The sequence below is a fragment of the Athene cunicularia genome (genome assembly GCF_003259725.1).
Source record: "Athene cunicularia isolate RWA chromosome 13 unlocalized genomic scaffold, athCun1 chr13_part1, whole genome shotgun sequence".
In the NCBI taxonomy this organism is placed as follows: Eukaryota; Metazoa; Chordata; class Aves; order Strigiformes; family Strigidae; genus Athene; species Athene cunicularia.
The window spans coordinates 20,016,191-20,030,163 of record NW_020799117.1 but is presented as its reverse complement, the minus strand read 5'-3'; the positions used below and the strand labels follow the sequence as shown (position 1 = coordinate 20,030,163).

General features: G+C 52.2%; 1 protein-coding gene across 3 annotated transcripts in view; it reads left to right on the top strand.

The window, feature by feature from the left end:
- Positions 1-12,993, top strand: part of PCDHGC3 (protocadherin gamma subfamily C, 3) — a 38,311-nt gene extending 25,318 nt beyond the window's left edge. For 2 of the 3 annotated variants that reach the window (XM_026857999.1, XM_026858001.1), the window contains exons 3-4: positions 5,698-5,786; positions 10,565-12,993. In XM_026857999.1, coding sequence (XP_026713800.1) covers positions 5,698-5,786; positions 10,565-10,791 — 316 coding nt within the window. In that variant the 3' untranslated portion in view covers positions 10,792-12,993. The remainder of the gene's footprint in view (positions 1-5,697; positions 5,787-10,564) is intronic. The other variant, XM_026858000.1, reaches the window with a different exon arrangement.
- The last annotated feature ends 980 nt before the right edge of the window (positions 12,994-13,973 follow it).

The window sequence follows — 13,973 nt, the reverse complement described above, 5'->3', positions numbered from 1 at the left end:
GGGGGCAGGGAGGGCTTAGAGGAAGCTGGGAGAGAGGAAACAGCAATGAAGGGGAAGTTAGTCTGGGGCTGCAGCCTGGGGGGAGCAGGAACTGCCCGGGAAGGGGGCTGGAGGAATGGGCTTGAAGATGCCCCCTGAGCCTGGGAACTGGGTGGGGAGGGGAGGGCAGAGTCCTGCCCCAGCCAGCCTCCCGGTGATGGGACGGGGGAAGCAGCAGCCAGAGGTGGGGAGCAAATGGGAACAAAAGGGGAAGAGGCTGGGAGGAGACACAAAGCCCAGCCACATCCCCCTCCTCAGAGTGGGAAAGCCTGGCAGCAGCTGGGGCCATGGGTTGGGAGAAGTGATGGCTGGGGTGCCACTGTCATAGGAGCCAGAAAACCTCAAAGGAGGGAGGATGCTGAGGGTGTCCTAGGAAAACCCCCCGGCCAAACACTGCCCACAGTCCTGCCAGGCACCCCTGGGGTGCCAGGATCTCATCCATGGGGTGCTGAGTTGTCCTCTCCAGCCCCTAGGGCTGTGACAGCACCGCTCTGGCATGAATAAACTTCAGCTTGTTGTGGCACTGCTACGGCTCGTGTTTCCAGCTGCACAGTGAGAAAAACAATTTTTCAGGAATCCACTGGGCAGTTGTGCAAATAAATGTTTGCGAGGCCTTTGGCTGCCATAGTGACGAGCTCCATAGCAACTCCACAAGGAAATGAATAATTCTGTGCTCGAAGAGGAAATTAAAAAGGGATGTGGTGGCTGGGGGTGCCACAAAAGAGCTGGTCAGTAAAGCTCCCTGGTTCACCCTACGCTGCCTGGGCAGATGCTTGTGGAAGCCCTCTGTAATGGGGCAGCTTAGCGACATGGTGTGGCTGTGTCAAGGCTGCAGGGCAAGCCTTTCATTTCAGCATTCCCTGATTTCCGTGTAGCCAGGTTTAATGAAGGCATTTGCAGATTGTACACTGGCTGTACCTGCCTCTGCTGGCACAGCCCCAGTCCTGTGCTTCATGTCCACCATGCCCTGAGCCCCCTAAGATGCTGCATTCCTGGGTTTGTCTCAAACGTGGGTTCACTTCTCTCTCCGGTCCTAGCTGTGCTGGAAACGTTCCCAAAAATGAAAGCCAGCTCTTTGCTGAGCTTTGAAGTGTGGAGTAGAATTGAACAGAGAGGAAAAAAAAAAATCTATCCTATGGGGGATGGGTTTTTAGAAAAAAACCTATTGAGTCGACGGCATTTGTATTAAAACCAGCAAGCCCTTGGAGTCATTTCCATAGGAACCACCCCCCCCCTGTTCCCAGCAGCCTCCCCGCAGCAGCGCCCAAGGCTGTGGCTGAGCGGGGAGCAGTGCTGCAAGGGGGGGCTCTGAGGTCTGCCTGCCTCAGGGGCGAGCAGGGCAGGGCAGGGCAGGCTGCTTGCTATTGAATTGGTGATTCACAGCTCTGATTCACAATTCCATCCTACAGTCATGGAAGATGGCCAGATCTGGTCATCAGCTGTGTGCCTTTTTCCAATACGAGAAGTTATTTTTGGGTGTTTTTAGATTACAGCACTTGTTTTTTGTGTTTTTTTTTTTCTGTGTCTCTGAATTCTGGATGATTGCACTGCAAGTAATTGAGGCACTTGAACTTCCTGCTTAGAGAAGTGAACTCAATATCATTTTTTGCAATGCTAAGGCATTTCTAAAATAGCTTTTCTGCGTGGCATCATGAGGAGTAAGCACACAGCTTTGGGGCTGTTTGTGAAAAATTTGGGAGCACTGGATGCAGGAAGTTTGCAGAAAAAGCCATCGGGTTTAACATGAGTCACCAGTGCACCCTTGCTGTGATGGAGACTGACTGGGTTTTACTGGTGAGATGGTAGCCAGCAGGTCAGGAGAAGAGATGGTTGCCCTCAGTTCAGCACTTATGGGGTCACATCTGGAGCACTGCACCCTATTTTGGGCTCCCCACTGCAACAAAGACATGGCCATATGGGAGCCACTCAAATGATCAGAGGTCTGGAGTCCAAGGCAGGGGAGGAGGTGTGAGAGCTGGAAGAAGGGTCTCATTGCTGTCTTCAGAGGTGCACAGTGAAAGGATGAGGGGCAATGGGCACACATTGCAACAAAGATTTGGAGGAGATGTTAGGAAACATTTTTCACCAAGGGGGAACCAAGGGAAACACTGGGGCAGAAAGCCAGAGAGATGGAGAAATCTCATACTCAGAATGTGGCTGCTCAGGCCCAGAACATCTGTTATCAAGTTGGGTCCAGCTGAAAGCTTGGCCCTCTTTTGCATGGGGTGTTGGACCAGAGACCTTTCCACCTTAGTTAGGCTGGGTGCTTCATGTCCCTGTCCATCTGAATCAGTCTGTAGTTTTGTGATCCCACAGGGCATTAAGGGGAGGTAGGGCTTTGGCTCTCCCCCTGACACTGGAGTATAGCCGTAACACAGGGGCTGGTGAAGCCCACCACGTGAGTTCACATGTATTCACTCCTTCTCTAAGACCAGAAGAGGGGAAAAGGCTCTGAAATGCTGCTTCTCTCACCCTCCTTCAGGGATGAACTTTCCTCTGCTCACTGGTGCTGTGTGGTCATGCTTTCCTGGGGGCACACAACTCTAAAACAAGAGCTTAAACCAATCTGAACAATATCCACAGGTTTCTTGGTACAGCTGCTCCTCTTGTACTGTGCACCAGAGGGACTGTCACTCAATCCCCTCCCAGGCTGCAGGGACTAACCACAGCCTTTCTTCCCCTTCTTTCTAATCCAGCCCTGCCTGGGCAAGTCCAGTGCTCAGCGGTGGCCAGCTTTCCTGTCTGTGCCTGCGTGCATCCATGGGGCCAAGGGTCGTTGGGGTGGAGAGTGAGGAACACCTGGTTAGGGAGCTCAGTGAAGTTGGGGTTCCTGGTGCTACTTCCCAGGTGAGTGCCCTGACCACAGGGTGAGCCTTTCCTTCCCTGCATTCTGCTGGCCTAGGGCACGGAGGCATGGCTTTGACAGGAGGCAGGAGCTTCTGTCCAGTTGCCCAAATGAGAGGTGGGAAGGGAGGAAAGAATCTTTTGGGAGGTGAAAAATGTGATGCCAGCACTGCTGCATCAAAGAGGAAGTTGAATCGGAACCTCTGATTTCCCAACAGAGTTCAAAGCGCTGGAATATTGCAATTAAAAAAAAAAAAAAACAGAAAAAAAAAAAAGAATTTGGCACTTCCCCATGTTTTGCCTTTACCCACACCCGGATCCCATTAGCATGCAGGGGCAGACCCCAAAGCCAGGAGCGGTGACTGGGAGGCACCAGGATGTTTCTTGGCAGCTTTCCTGCAGCTCTGAAAAACCTGGGAAACTCAGCTGCCAGCCAGTGGGGCAGCTGGTGGGGCAGGAGCTGCTGGAGTTAACTGGTGGGTAAATGAGTTGTGGTTTGCAATAAGGTTTAGGTTCTTAAGTCCTTTATTAGATCTAGCCCAGGGGTCTATTCCCAGCCCTGCTTGTGACATTAACAGGTCACTGCAGCCCCAGGGCTGTCCCCTCCTTGCCCTTGCTGCCTGGGCTCTGTGCACAGCACTGAGTGCAGGGCAACAGCACCCACGTCCATGGATCAGCACAACCATCATGCAAGCGCTGAAATCCATTGATGAGGTGAGCAAGTCTCACTGCTGGCCTTCTTGAAACTGTGCCACCACATGTGTTGTAGAGGAAGGATATAAATAGTTTTCGGGATGCCTGAGGTTGCAGCAGAAGGCAGGTATTTCAGAAGTGGTGCTGTCGGCAGTATCGTGCCAGGGCAGCTTCTGCCACATTAGGGACTGTTTGCATCCTCCACAGATAAGGCAGTATGAGAGCAGTGCCCTGTGCCTGGCTGGCAGTGGATCACGCAGGCGGTACAGAAGGGGAAGGGATGGATGGTCGTGTGGTCCTGGCACAGGTCTTGCTTGTCTTTGGACAAGTTACTTAAGACCAGTCTTTCCGCAGAGTACCTGAAATTGTCCTTACACTCAGATCTTGTGTTTCAAAGGAAGTTTGCCCATATATACCCCTCACTGGGTTCATACCAAGCTGTGTGACCAAGCAGAGCCATGTGGGGTCTGAGCAGAGCTCACAGGCACCCTTATCCATTCATCTGCAGGTTTTTTTCCTGCATGCAGAATATTGCACAGAGAGGACAGAGAAAGCTCTTGTGCATTTAGGGCTTCCCTCCTTGCAGAGCTTTGATGCAGATGAGGCAGCATCCTAGACACATTTGCTGCCCATGCTACAAGGTCGCTATGGCAGATACAACATTCAAGGATGGGTCCGTCTCAGTTCCAAAATGAACATATTGAGACTGTCCTGCATGTGAGGGCTGCAGCGGGTGCAACCAGTGGGGGGACTGAGGCAGTGGGATGCTCGGCATGGTGGCGAAGAGCCCATCTGCCACCCAGCATGTGGTGTTGAGTTGGCACTGGTAGTGCCTGTGCTGGCATTTGCAGCGTGCGGGGTGCCAAGTGCTCAAGCATGGAGTTGTCTGCAGGAGACCCCAGAGCTGGGGGAGATCTTGGCTGCTTGAGCATGTCTGAGCAGGGTTTCAGGGTCTGAGCAAGGCTTTGGGGTCTGGCAGCTCCTGGAAGTAAGGGCTGGGACTATAACAGTGGAGGAGGAGGCCACCTCCATGCCTTGCAGCCTGATGGTTTGAACACTTGCCTTGAAAACAGGCTCAGCTCTCTCCAAGGGCTTTCAAACCCCGCCATCTCACTTCTGGAGAGCTCCCAGCTGCAAGAGTGGGGCAGCCCTCCTCACAGGCGAGCCAGTACACAGCCAAGGCGCAGATTCTGGCATCCCAGTGGGCAGGAGAGACTGACTGGTGGTCTGAGTGATGTGGTCACTCAGGGTCAGAGCAGAGGAGGAGCCAGGAAGCTGGTGAGATGTTTAGGTCTCTCTGCTGGAATCAGGGAGGCTCTGGAGGGGCTCTGGGAGCACAGCCCTGACCTCTCTGGAGGGGAAGTGCCACCACCAGTAAACAGTGGCCAAGCACAGCTGGCACCTGGCAAACATGAATGCGGGGTTTGTTAGACTGCTCACAGACTGCTGATTGTAACCTCGGTCACAAAACCTCCTTAGTGGAAGTCTGATAGCATTCACAGAGGTTTCCCAGGCAGATCTGCAGTGCTCAGCCCACCATCAGCCAGTTCCAGTCAGGTGCCCACCTCCCTTCTCTCCTGTCCCTGTTGCTCCAGCCTCCCCAGGACTGTTTGCTGTTGGCTCTGCAGAGCTGGCAGCTGCTTTTGGACTCCAGTCAGAGCAAGTTTTGTGGTGCTGAGCAGCTGGCTCCATGCTGATCCTAAAGCTCACTATGCCATGGGGTCTTCATACCCTCTGTCTTCCAAATAAAGCAGCAGAATGGGGTTGTAGCCTGAAATAGCTTGAAAGGTGCATCCACATATGTGACCTGCAAAAGGAACACCAGACCTGGTTGTACAAGGGTGCATGCACCTCTGGGGCTTTAGGACCAGCATTTTTTTGTAGTGTTACATTTTATTGGAGGGATTTTGAGGTGATGAGGTGCTGGGTATCTCTGAAGTCAACAAAAGTTAGGTGTTGCTGGGAGCACCACTGAGCCCCCAAGTGCTTTTGGTATTGGTGGTTATTCTTCAAAAGCCTGGTGAAGGATGGAGACCTCTGAAATTGTCTTGACTCTTGAGTGTTATTTAATAGAAGGATTTAAAGCCAAACTATAGTAACTTGCTGTTTCTTTTCTCATAGCTCCCAAAATGGAGAGGAAGGTGGAGCCTGGCCGAACAACCAGTTTGACACGGAGATGCTCCAAGCCATGATCCTGGCTTCAGCAAATGGTTAGTCTCCATTGTGTGTGAGAAAACTGTAGCACTTGCTCTCTCATGGACATCTCAGATGCATGCTGTTAGATAAGATGCTGGTGGGCTTGATATATCTGGGTTAACTGGGGTGGCTTCAAAACCCCTTTAAGAGATGCTGGCGGAAAAGCACTGCTGTCTGTGTTACCCTGCAGAAGAGAGGGTTGGGAAGGATTCAGGCAAAGGTGACACCAGATAGCCATCAACATCAGGCATGCCAAAGACAGGGGTGCCTCTTCCACCCAAACTATATTATCTATGTACTGGACAGAATGTTATCCGGCTCATGATGTGGTGGTGTTACATGAAAAAGCTACTTGGTTCCATAAGGTTCCAGTAAACGAAATGTGTGCTGTGTTGCAACTTGCTGTAAGGTGGAAAGCCAGAAAGGTTTGCTCGTGGCTAGAGGCTGGGCCAGGAATACAGTAAATTCCAGATTCAGTATTCCCAACAAGCCTTATGTCTAGAGACACCAGTGCATGCTCTCTGCTTGCACTGGGTCCCTCCGCCGACCAGAGTTTGCCCCGCTGGCTGCTGCTGTCTCTGCAGTTGTAGTTACAGGGGTTTGTTTGGTTTGGGGTCATTTGGGGTTGGTTTGTTCTGCTTTATGTCTGTGCCATATGGAAGCAGTGGGCAGGGAGGGGTGTTCCCATGCATTCACGGTCTCCGTGGCTTTATATAAAAGAAGTGCAATTATCACTCTGCACAGCACTATGGATAAAGAGGCTGGGTTTCATACAGCCTTTATTTATAAATACCTCCAAGTCTTTTCCCCCTTGATTTAAAAATAGAAGCAACAGTGCAGCCATAAAACCCTGTGCAAAATATTTGGGATATTTCCTTTGAGCTGTTGGGAGAGAAGGAATCTGGGGGAGGAGGGATGGCTTTGGTGCTGCTTTCTTGGAAAGCTGCTGCAGCTGAACTTTGCTGCTCTGCAGACACCAGGCAGCCTGGAGACACAGCTGTGGTGGCAGGGGAAGGGGATGAAGGTCTTGGGCAAGGGAGTTGTTTACACTCAAGGGAAAGAAACGATGTGAAAATGTGTCTCTGCTCTGAAAAACGACCATGGAAAAATAGCCTTCCGGGTTGCATGTGGTTATCATCACCCAGTGCTTCCAGATCTGCTTTCCTTGCTTGCAAATAAAGCTGTTTTTCTTACTGCTGCTCCAGCCGTCCCTGGGATCTGAGAGCTGAGCAGGTCTCTTCCAGGTTAAGCACTGACTTCCATGTAGCCCCAGGCCCTATTGCAGCAAATCTCCCCCAATACACAAGTCTCAAACAGTCCTAACCTCTCCCACTGGCTTCAGTCTGTTCTGGGGGTTAATTTAAATCAGATCCATCTGTTAGCTAAGAGCTTTCCCTTCTGCAGCCCCAGGGAGAGGATGGCTCTATGCACTCCATCCTTTTCTTGCCCATGCTGGTCCCTTGCTGTGCTGGGTGGGTGGGTGGAAGGATGGATGGATGGATGGATGGATGGATGGATGGATGGATGGAGTCAGGTGGGGTCAGAGCACAAGCTTTTTCCACCAGCACTGTGTTTTCATGTCTCCTCTGCTCTCTGTCTCCCCCTTTTCTGCTTTCACCTGTTAAGCTAACCTAAGAGGGTTGATTGGAGAGGAGTTTGATTAGGGGCTGTGCTAACTGCCAATTAAGCTTTTTGCTACCCATTCTTAGGTAATGTTTCCTGGTTAATTAAGTGATCCTTATCCCTCACTGTCACCTGCTGAGCTCTGGGGTGACAGGTGGGACACAGTGACAACGGTGATGGCACTGTGCCTTTTGCTCACCCTCTCCTCCAAGTGTGAGCTGATCCTGCCAAGAGCAGTCAATGCTGACTTGTACTGCACCATGTCAAGCCCATGCTCGAGTCTCTGTCAAGCAGAGACCACCCAGGTGGTCATTTGCCCAGTGGTTAAATCACAGTCCTAAACCAGAGTGCTGGGAGAGCTGGTTCTCCCCAAAGTGTGTGACCCTGCTGACAGTCGGGCTTGTGCCTCCTTTCCTGGGCTCCTTTCCTCTGACTTCTTCACCTTTGGAGCAGAGAGCTTGGGAACATGAAAGCCAATGTTTTGAGCCATCTGAAGAGACAGAGGCAGCTGCTGAGACAGACGGAGGAGCACAGGTGCTCCAGGACACCAGACACTAAAGGGCAGGCATAGGAGGCACCCTGTCCTTAAAATACTCTGGCTTCTAGCAAGAATTTCTAGAGGTGCTGTGACATAGCAGGAGAGCAGATTGAAAGGCAGCCCGAGGAGGTCCTTCTCCCCAGCTCCACTGCCTCCAGACAGGGGCAAACATGCTATACTGGGGACTCCTGAAATCCCCACCAGCAGCTGCAGTAGCACGGGCTCCAGGATTGCTCCCGAAGGCAGCCCAGCCCCTCCCTCTGCGATGGCCTCTCCTCCCCTCTGCTTTACCAGGGTGATGAAGCCACTAGCTGGTTATTTTTACTGCAGTCCAAATTTGTGTTTTTCTCCTCCAGACCATCGGGATAATGGCTGGCTGCTGGTAAAGGCTGAGTGTAACCTTTCCAGTAGCAAGAGCTTAAGTGCCCTGCTTGGCAAGAGCAGCTCAGTGCCCAATTATAAACTCTATTGTCCCTGTTCTCTCTTCTTTTCAGCTTTAATGTCAATGTTACCTAGAAACAGCTCTTTGCTCTTACCCTCGACCAGCTAACAGGCTGGGAACTTCATGGGCTGCTTTTTCTCCCACGCAAAAACTGTGCTGTGACTGCAAACTAGTTCAAAGGGACTAGTTGTTCTGGATGGCACTGGGGGCCCCAGCTCCCTTGCTGCTCAGAGCCCTGGTGCATGTGGGATGGACCAGGGGGCAAGTGGGGCAGCAGCACCAAGGGCACAGGAGATGTCCAAGCCCACCAAACCCCAAACTAGGCTGTCTCCAGCTGGGGCAGCCTAGAAAAAAAAATCTCCCACACTGCCAGAGGCCATAGCCCACCTGCAAACCAGTCCCTGGCTGCAGCTTGGCCTGACAGCACATCTCCAGCCATCCCATCCCCGTTCGTAACACCCCAGCGGGTCTGGGGTTGAGTTGGTTGTTAATGAAACAAGCTGCTGCTGAGGGGAGCAAAGATTAGTGATAAATATCACTGACTGTACAGGCACATCTCCCCCAACCCTCTTCCAGACCAAGGTCTTCAAAGCCTGGCCAGGTCTGGGACACATTTAACGGGGACTATGGAAAAATTGTCCTGCTGGTGAATGCTTCCGCAGCGGAAAGCAAAGTGGCATCTCCCCACACTGGATTATTGTGTTTGTACACTGTCCTGTGGGTCCCCTGGCCTCAGCGCACAATATCCTGTCTGGTTTTGGACTTGCTGTGCGTTTTCCTCTGCCTGCTGCCACAGAGCAGCTGTAACTTTTCGAACTGCAGTTGCTTCATACTTCTGACCTCTGTGAGGGGATGAGCAGTATTTCAGGGGTTTGGTGAGATGTGGCCCAGTTTTTTGTCTAGCTTTCTGGCTGGCTTAACCACCTCCATCTGCTCAGGGGAAAGCTAAGGCAGCACAGAGGCGTGTACAGATCTGGTCTGGAGAGAGGCAAAACACGAGGGGACCAGCCTGCATTCTCTGCTCATTGTTTTTCTTTATTATCTCAGTCTCTCTGACTGTGAAAGGAGGGAGCAACAGCCCCAGACTCTGCTTTGGGTCCTTCGGGTGCCCTTGCTGGGTCCCTCCAGCCTCCCAGGAGCGTGTGTCGGTAGCCCCAAGCACAAAGCAGTTAAAAGGCTGAGATTGGATCCACAAGTATCCAATGCAGAGGCAGGGTTTTAGCAAACCATTTCTGAGCTGTGCTGTGCAAGGATCCCACCTTGAGTCATTGGCTGTGATGCTGGAACAGGTCATGCAGTGGCTCATGGCAACAGCATTGCTTGTGCCCTGTCACCCCTTCATGCTCATTTCTCCCCCTGTCTCCTTGCATCCCCCTTCTCTCCATCTGGTCTTTGTCTTCCAGCAGTGCCCCAGTATTCCGGGGGGGGGGAGGGGTGGAGTGGGGGGGTGGGCTGTGCCCTTCCCCCCTCTCTGTGATTGCTCTCTCTATGCTGGAGCTTTGCATCACGACAGGAATGAATTTGCTTTCCCCTCCCCCTACTCCCAGATTTGGACCATTGGATGTGCTTCAGCATTGATTTGCTTCATGCTCGGCTTCCCAGAGCCATTTTGTGGTACTGCAGGGGAGGGATTTTCTTTCTCATCTCATGTTCTCTGCTCCCTGAATAAGTCTGGCTGGAGAAATACTGGGGGCAGGGTTTTAAATGCAGCGGAAAAAAAAAATGGATTTCCCTTAATGCATTACTAATGGTTATGGCTGTACAGTATGTTTGTAATGGTCTGCTTTCGGAGGGGGAGTGTGTTTTGCTGTGGAGGCAGCAGCTGGGGAGGGGAGCAGAGCAGGCAGCATCAGGCAGAGAGGCGGGGACAGGCAGCCCCATCCCTGCCGAGGGCAGAGAAGAGGTTGCCCTGCCCCCGGCCAGCCTCCAGCCCCAGATTCCAAACCTTTAGCAGCGATGTGAGATAGGAAAAAGGGATTTTGGTGCAGCACCATGCTCCCCAGCACACACATTGCAGCCATCCTGTGGAGCAACAGTGCTGAGGGGTGGGGGTGAATGTCGATGGCACCGAGGTCTGGGTTTGACCCCCCATGGGAGCCTTCCAGGGCTGCTGGGCCTTGGGATGGGCTCTGGCTGGCACTAACAACCTGCCCTTCTCTTTTGCCCCCCTCCTCTGGCATCCCCCACAGAAGCTGCTGATGGCAACTCAACCCTGGGTGGCGGGACAGGCACCATGGGGCTGAGCGCCCGCTATGGCCCCCAGTTCACCCTGCAGCACGTCCCCGATTACCGGCAGAATGTCTACATCCCGGGCAGCACAGCCACCCTCACCAACGCCGCTGGCAAGCGCGATGCCAAGAATTCTGGCTCCTCAGGAGGCAACAAGAAGAAATCCGGGAAGAAGGAAAAGAAGTAGAGAAGAAAAAGGAGACCTTAGAGCTACAGGGCAGCCGGCTCCAGCACTCCCCCAAACCACAGCCCAGGCTGGAGGATGAATGTGAATTATTTGTGATACAAAAAGTAGGAAATGCTGCGAATGTATCTCATCATCATCAGAGCTAGGAGCAGGGTCTCGCTGCTGTTAGATCTCGTGATGAAAATGAATCCGGAAGCTAAACTGAATGCAAACAAGTGCCCTGTGAATACTTGCTAATGTTTTATACAATCCCTTGGGTATTAGAATATGCAAGGGCAGAAGGTCTTCTGCCAAGTCTTTGGATCCGATTTTCTCCCAGGTAGTCTGAGAAAAGCACAAGGCTTGTGCTTGGCTTTGCCCTGTGTAAATAATTTAAATGTGGAACTTTTAATTTATAGACCTTTGATCATTTTTTGGAAAGGAAAATGAAGTTCCTAGCTTAGAGCCCATGCTCCAAATCTTTGCTCTTAAACTTTCCATTAGTAAAATTCACCCCCAGTTAATGATAGTGATGGATTTATTGCTGAGAAGTTGGTAGGGAGTGCTTCAGTTCCTGCTTACCTGTTACCCGGAAGAAAAATACTTAAGTGTTTATATTGCATGAGTCAAAGGGAATATGGCAAAGCTGCATCCTAAACATTTTTTTTTAAGTGCAACCACTGATGGCCTGAAATATGAGACAAAAAAAGCGCCAACCTCCTGATGTCTGAGAGATACAGAATTCAATAAAAGGAGCATGCCGAGGCGTGCGGCAGCTGCCCCAGCAGTTCTAGGGGTCTCCCAAGAGCAGACACATCTCATTCCTTCTTTGCAGTAAATATTTATATGTACAGTCAATGTTCTTCTGGAATTAAAGCTAAGAGAGTCTCACTCCCCTGCGTCCAGTCAGCTGTCTGGCCAAGTCCCTGCCAAGGGGACCAGGGGATGATGCTTCACGTTTCTGCACACCGTGTCTGCATGCACATCCTTCACCTTGCACCTTCACTAGCACAGTTAGCTCCACGGACCCAGAGAAGTCCTCGCATGCCTACACAGCATGGTGGGAATGCGCCAGCAGCTACCCGAGCCGCCGCGCTGGGGCTGCTTTTGGCAGGGGGGAGGGATTGGTCAAGCAGGATGGGGAAACTCATTGCTTCTTATTTGTGGTGTAGACCCAAGTAAGGCCCAAAAGGTTGAGATTTGTGGTGCTGCTGGTGCATGGCTTTGGTGCAGAGTTGGTGACTGAGTAAGTGACACTTGGGTTGGTGGTGTTTGGGGACCAGACCTGGAGAAGGCACTTGAGAGCTGGAATTGAGCATGGGGTGATGCTGCAAAGCCAGAGAGCCCAGGCATCAGAGAGGCCCTTGTATGGGACCATGCTGGGCCAGCCTGGAGGAAGTGATGCTCCCATTGGCTTTGGGCTTTCCACCCCGCAGAGGGAATCAAAGGATGAGGAATAGAGTTTCTCCACATGCCCATCACCCTTGCACCAGGCCAGCTTCCCATATCAAAGCAGCACAAAGCCCCCAGGGAGGCAGAGGGGCGCTTTGTGCAGCCAGAGTGAGGAGAGGGGCTGCGGGGTGGCCAAGAAGGGGCCACACCAGGTTTCCCAGGGAGTGTGTGTTGTTTTTTTCCCTTTTTAATCACTAACATGTAACTCACCCGAGCAGATCCAGCCCTCTCAGCCAAGATCTGTCATGGGAACAGTCACCCCGCCACCACCCCCTCCCCAACCCCAGGGCAGCAGGAGCATCCGCCGTGTTTAATCTGGATCTGGCCACCTCCGGCGCTGGCTGCACTGGGAGCAGTTCCCACCCTGTCCCCCGCAGCTGCCACCTGCCCCCCTCTAGAAATGCTGTAGCTGAATTGTAGTCTTTATATTTCTTTTAAATCTGCAATCTGAGGTAGCATAGTGAGTGTTGTGTATTTAGTGGCGTGTTATTTTTAATCTTGGTGACTAACTTGTGAACACCAGTATTTTCAATTTTCTCTGTATCTTATTTCCATGTGGTCTGTGCTCTGAGTGTACGTGAAATGAAACACGTTTGCCCTTTCAATGTGTCTAATATTGAATTATACTTATATATTATATATATGCTTATATCCTTCTTATACCCATATAGACCAATGTCAATGTGTTACACGCAAGTTTTATACTCTAATATTTATATTGCTTTTTTTCTTTGGGGAAAAAAAATAATAAAATGGTTTCTTCTGAATAAATTGTATTTATTCTAATGGGAAGAGAGGGGCACAGATGGGGCCAAGACTGCCAGTAGGGTGGTGGTTCTGCCCCAGCCTGGCTCTGGCAGTGGGCATGGTTTTGGAGCACCTCAGTCCTTTGGCAGAGGGTGACATCGCTGTGGGTGGCACCGTTGTGCTCCCCACTGGCAGTTTTGGGGGAAGCAAGGGCAGACCCAGGTACACCCCACCAAGGAGACCATGTTTTTTCCAGCCCCTTCCCCACCCCCAAGGGATCCAGTTGCCCTTCCCCATCACTGGCAGGGATCTACTCTCTCTAGTCCAACCCCGAGGTGATCCAGTTTTTGTGGTGCCCAGGCTGTCTGCTCTGCTCCTAAGGGTGGGACAGAAAAAAGGGGGTGTCAGGCCCTATGTCCAGGATCCCCTGGCCAGGACAAGCCTCCACCCTCTCCCTGCCCGGGTGTCTGACACAGGTGGGTGAGAAACGTCCTGTGACTTGGGGTGTTGCAACCACGGAGGACAAAATAAGCTGCTGCTGGCCAGATGTGAGGGGGAGGGGGGAGGGAGGAGGGGCAGAGCAGCCCCTGAAGTCAGTCAGACAGAGAAACAGACACACACACTCACAGCCCAGGGAGGGAGAAGTGGGGAGGGGGCTAGGGCTGCCCTCCCCGCCCTTAGCAGAGCACAGGAGGCTCCAGGAGTGCAGGGCACAGATCTCCCCCCATTCCCATCCTCCACACACCCTACACCGCTCCCTGTGACTCCATCTGGGCTGCAGCTCCATGGCCTCCACCACACCACCCCCCCCAACACTGCCTTCACACACAGAGACAACCACCCAAACCCCACTTACAGACCAACAGACACTCCCCAAATCCCCCTGCACACCCAAGAGACACCCCTCTTCCCCCTAGTCCTGCTGCACTCCTCCAGACACCCCTGGAAATCCCCATCCACCTCCCATAGGGACATTCTCTGCCTCCCCCCCCCCCCATTCCTCT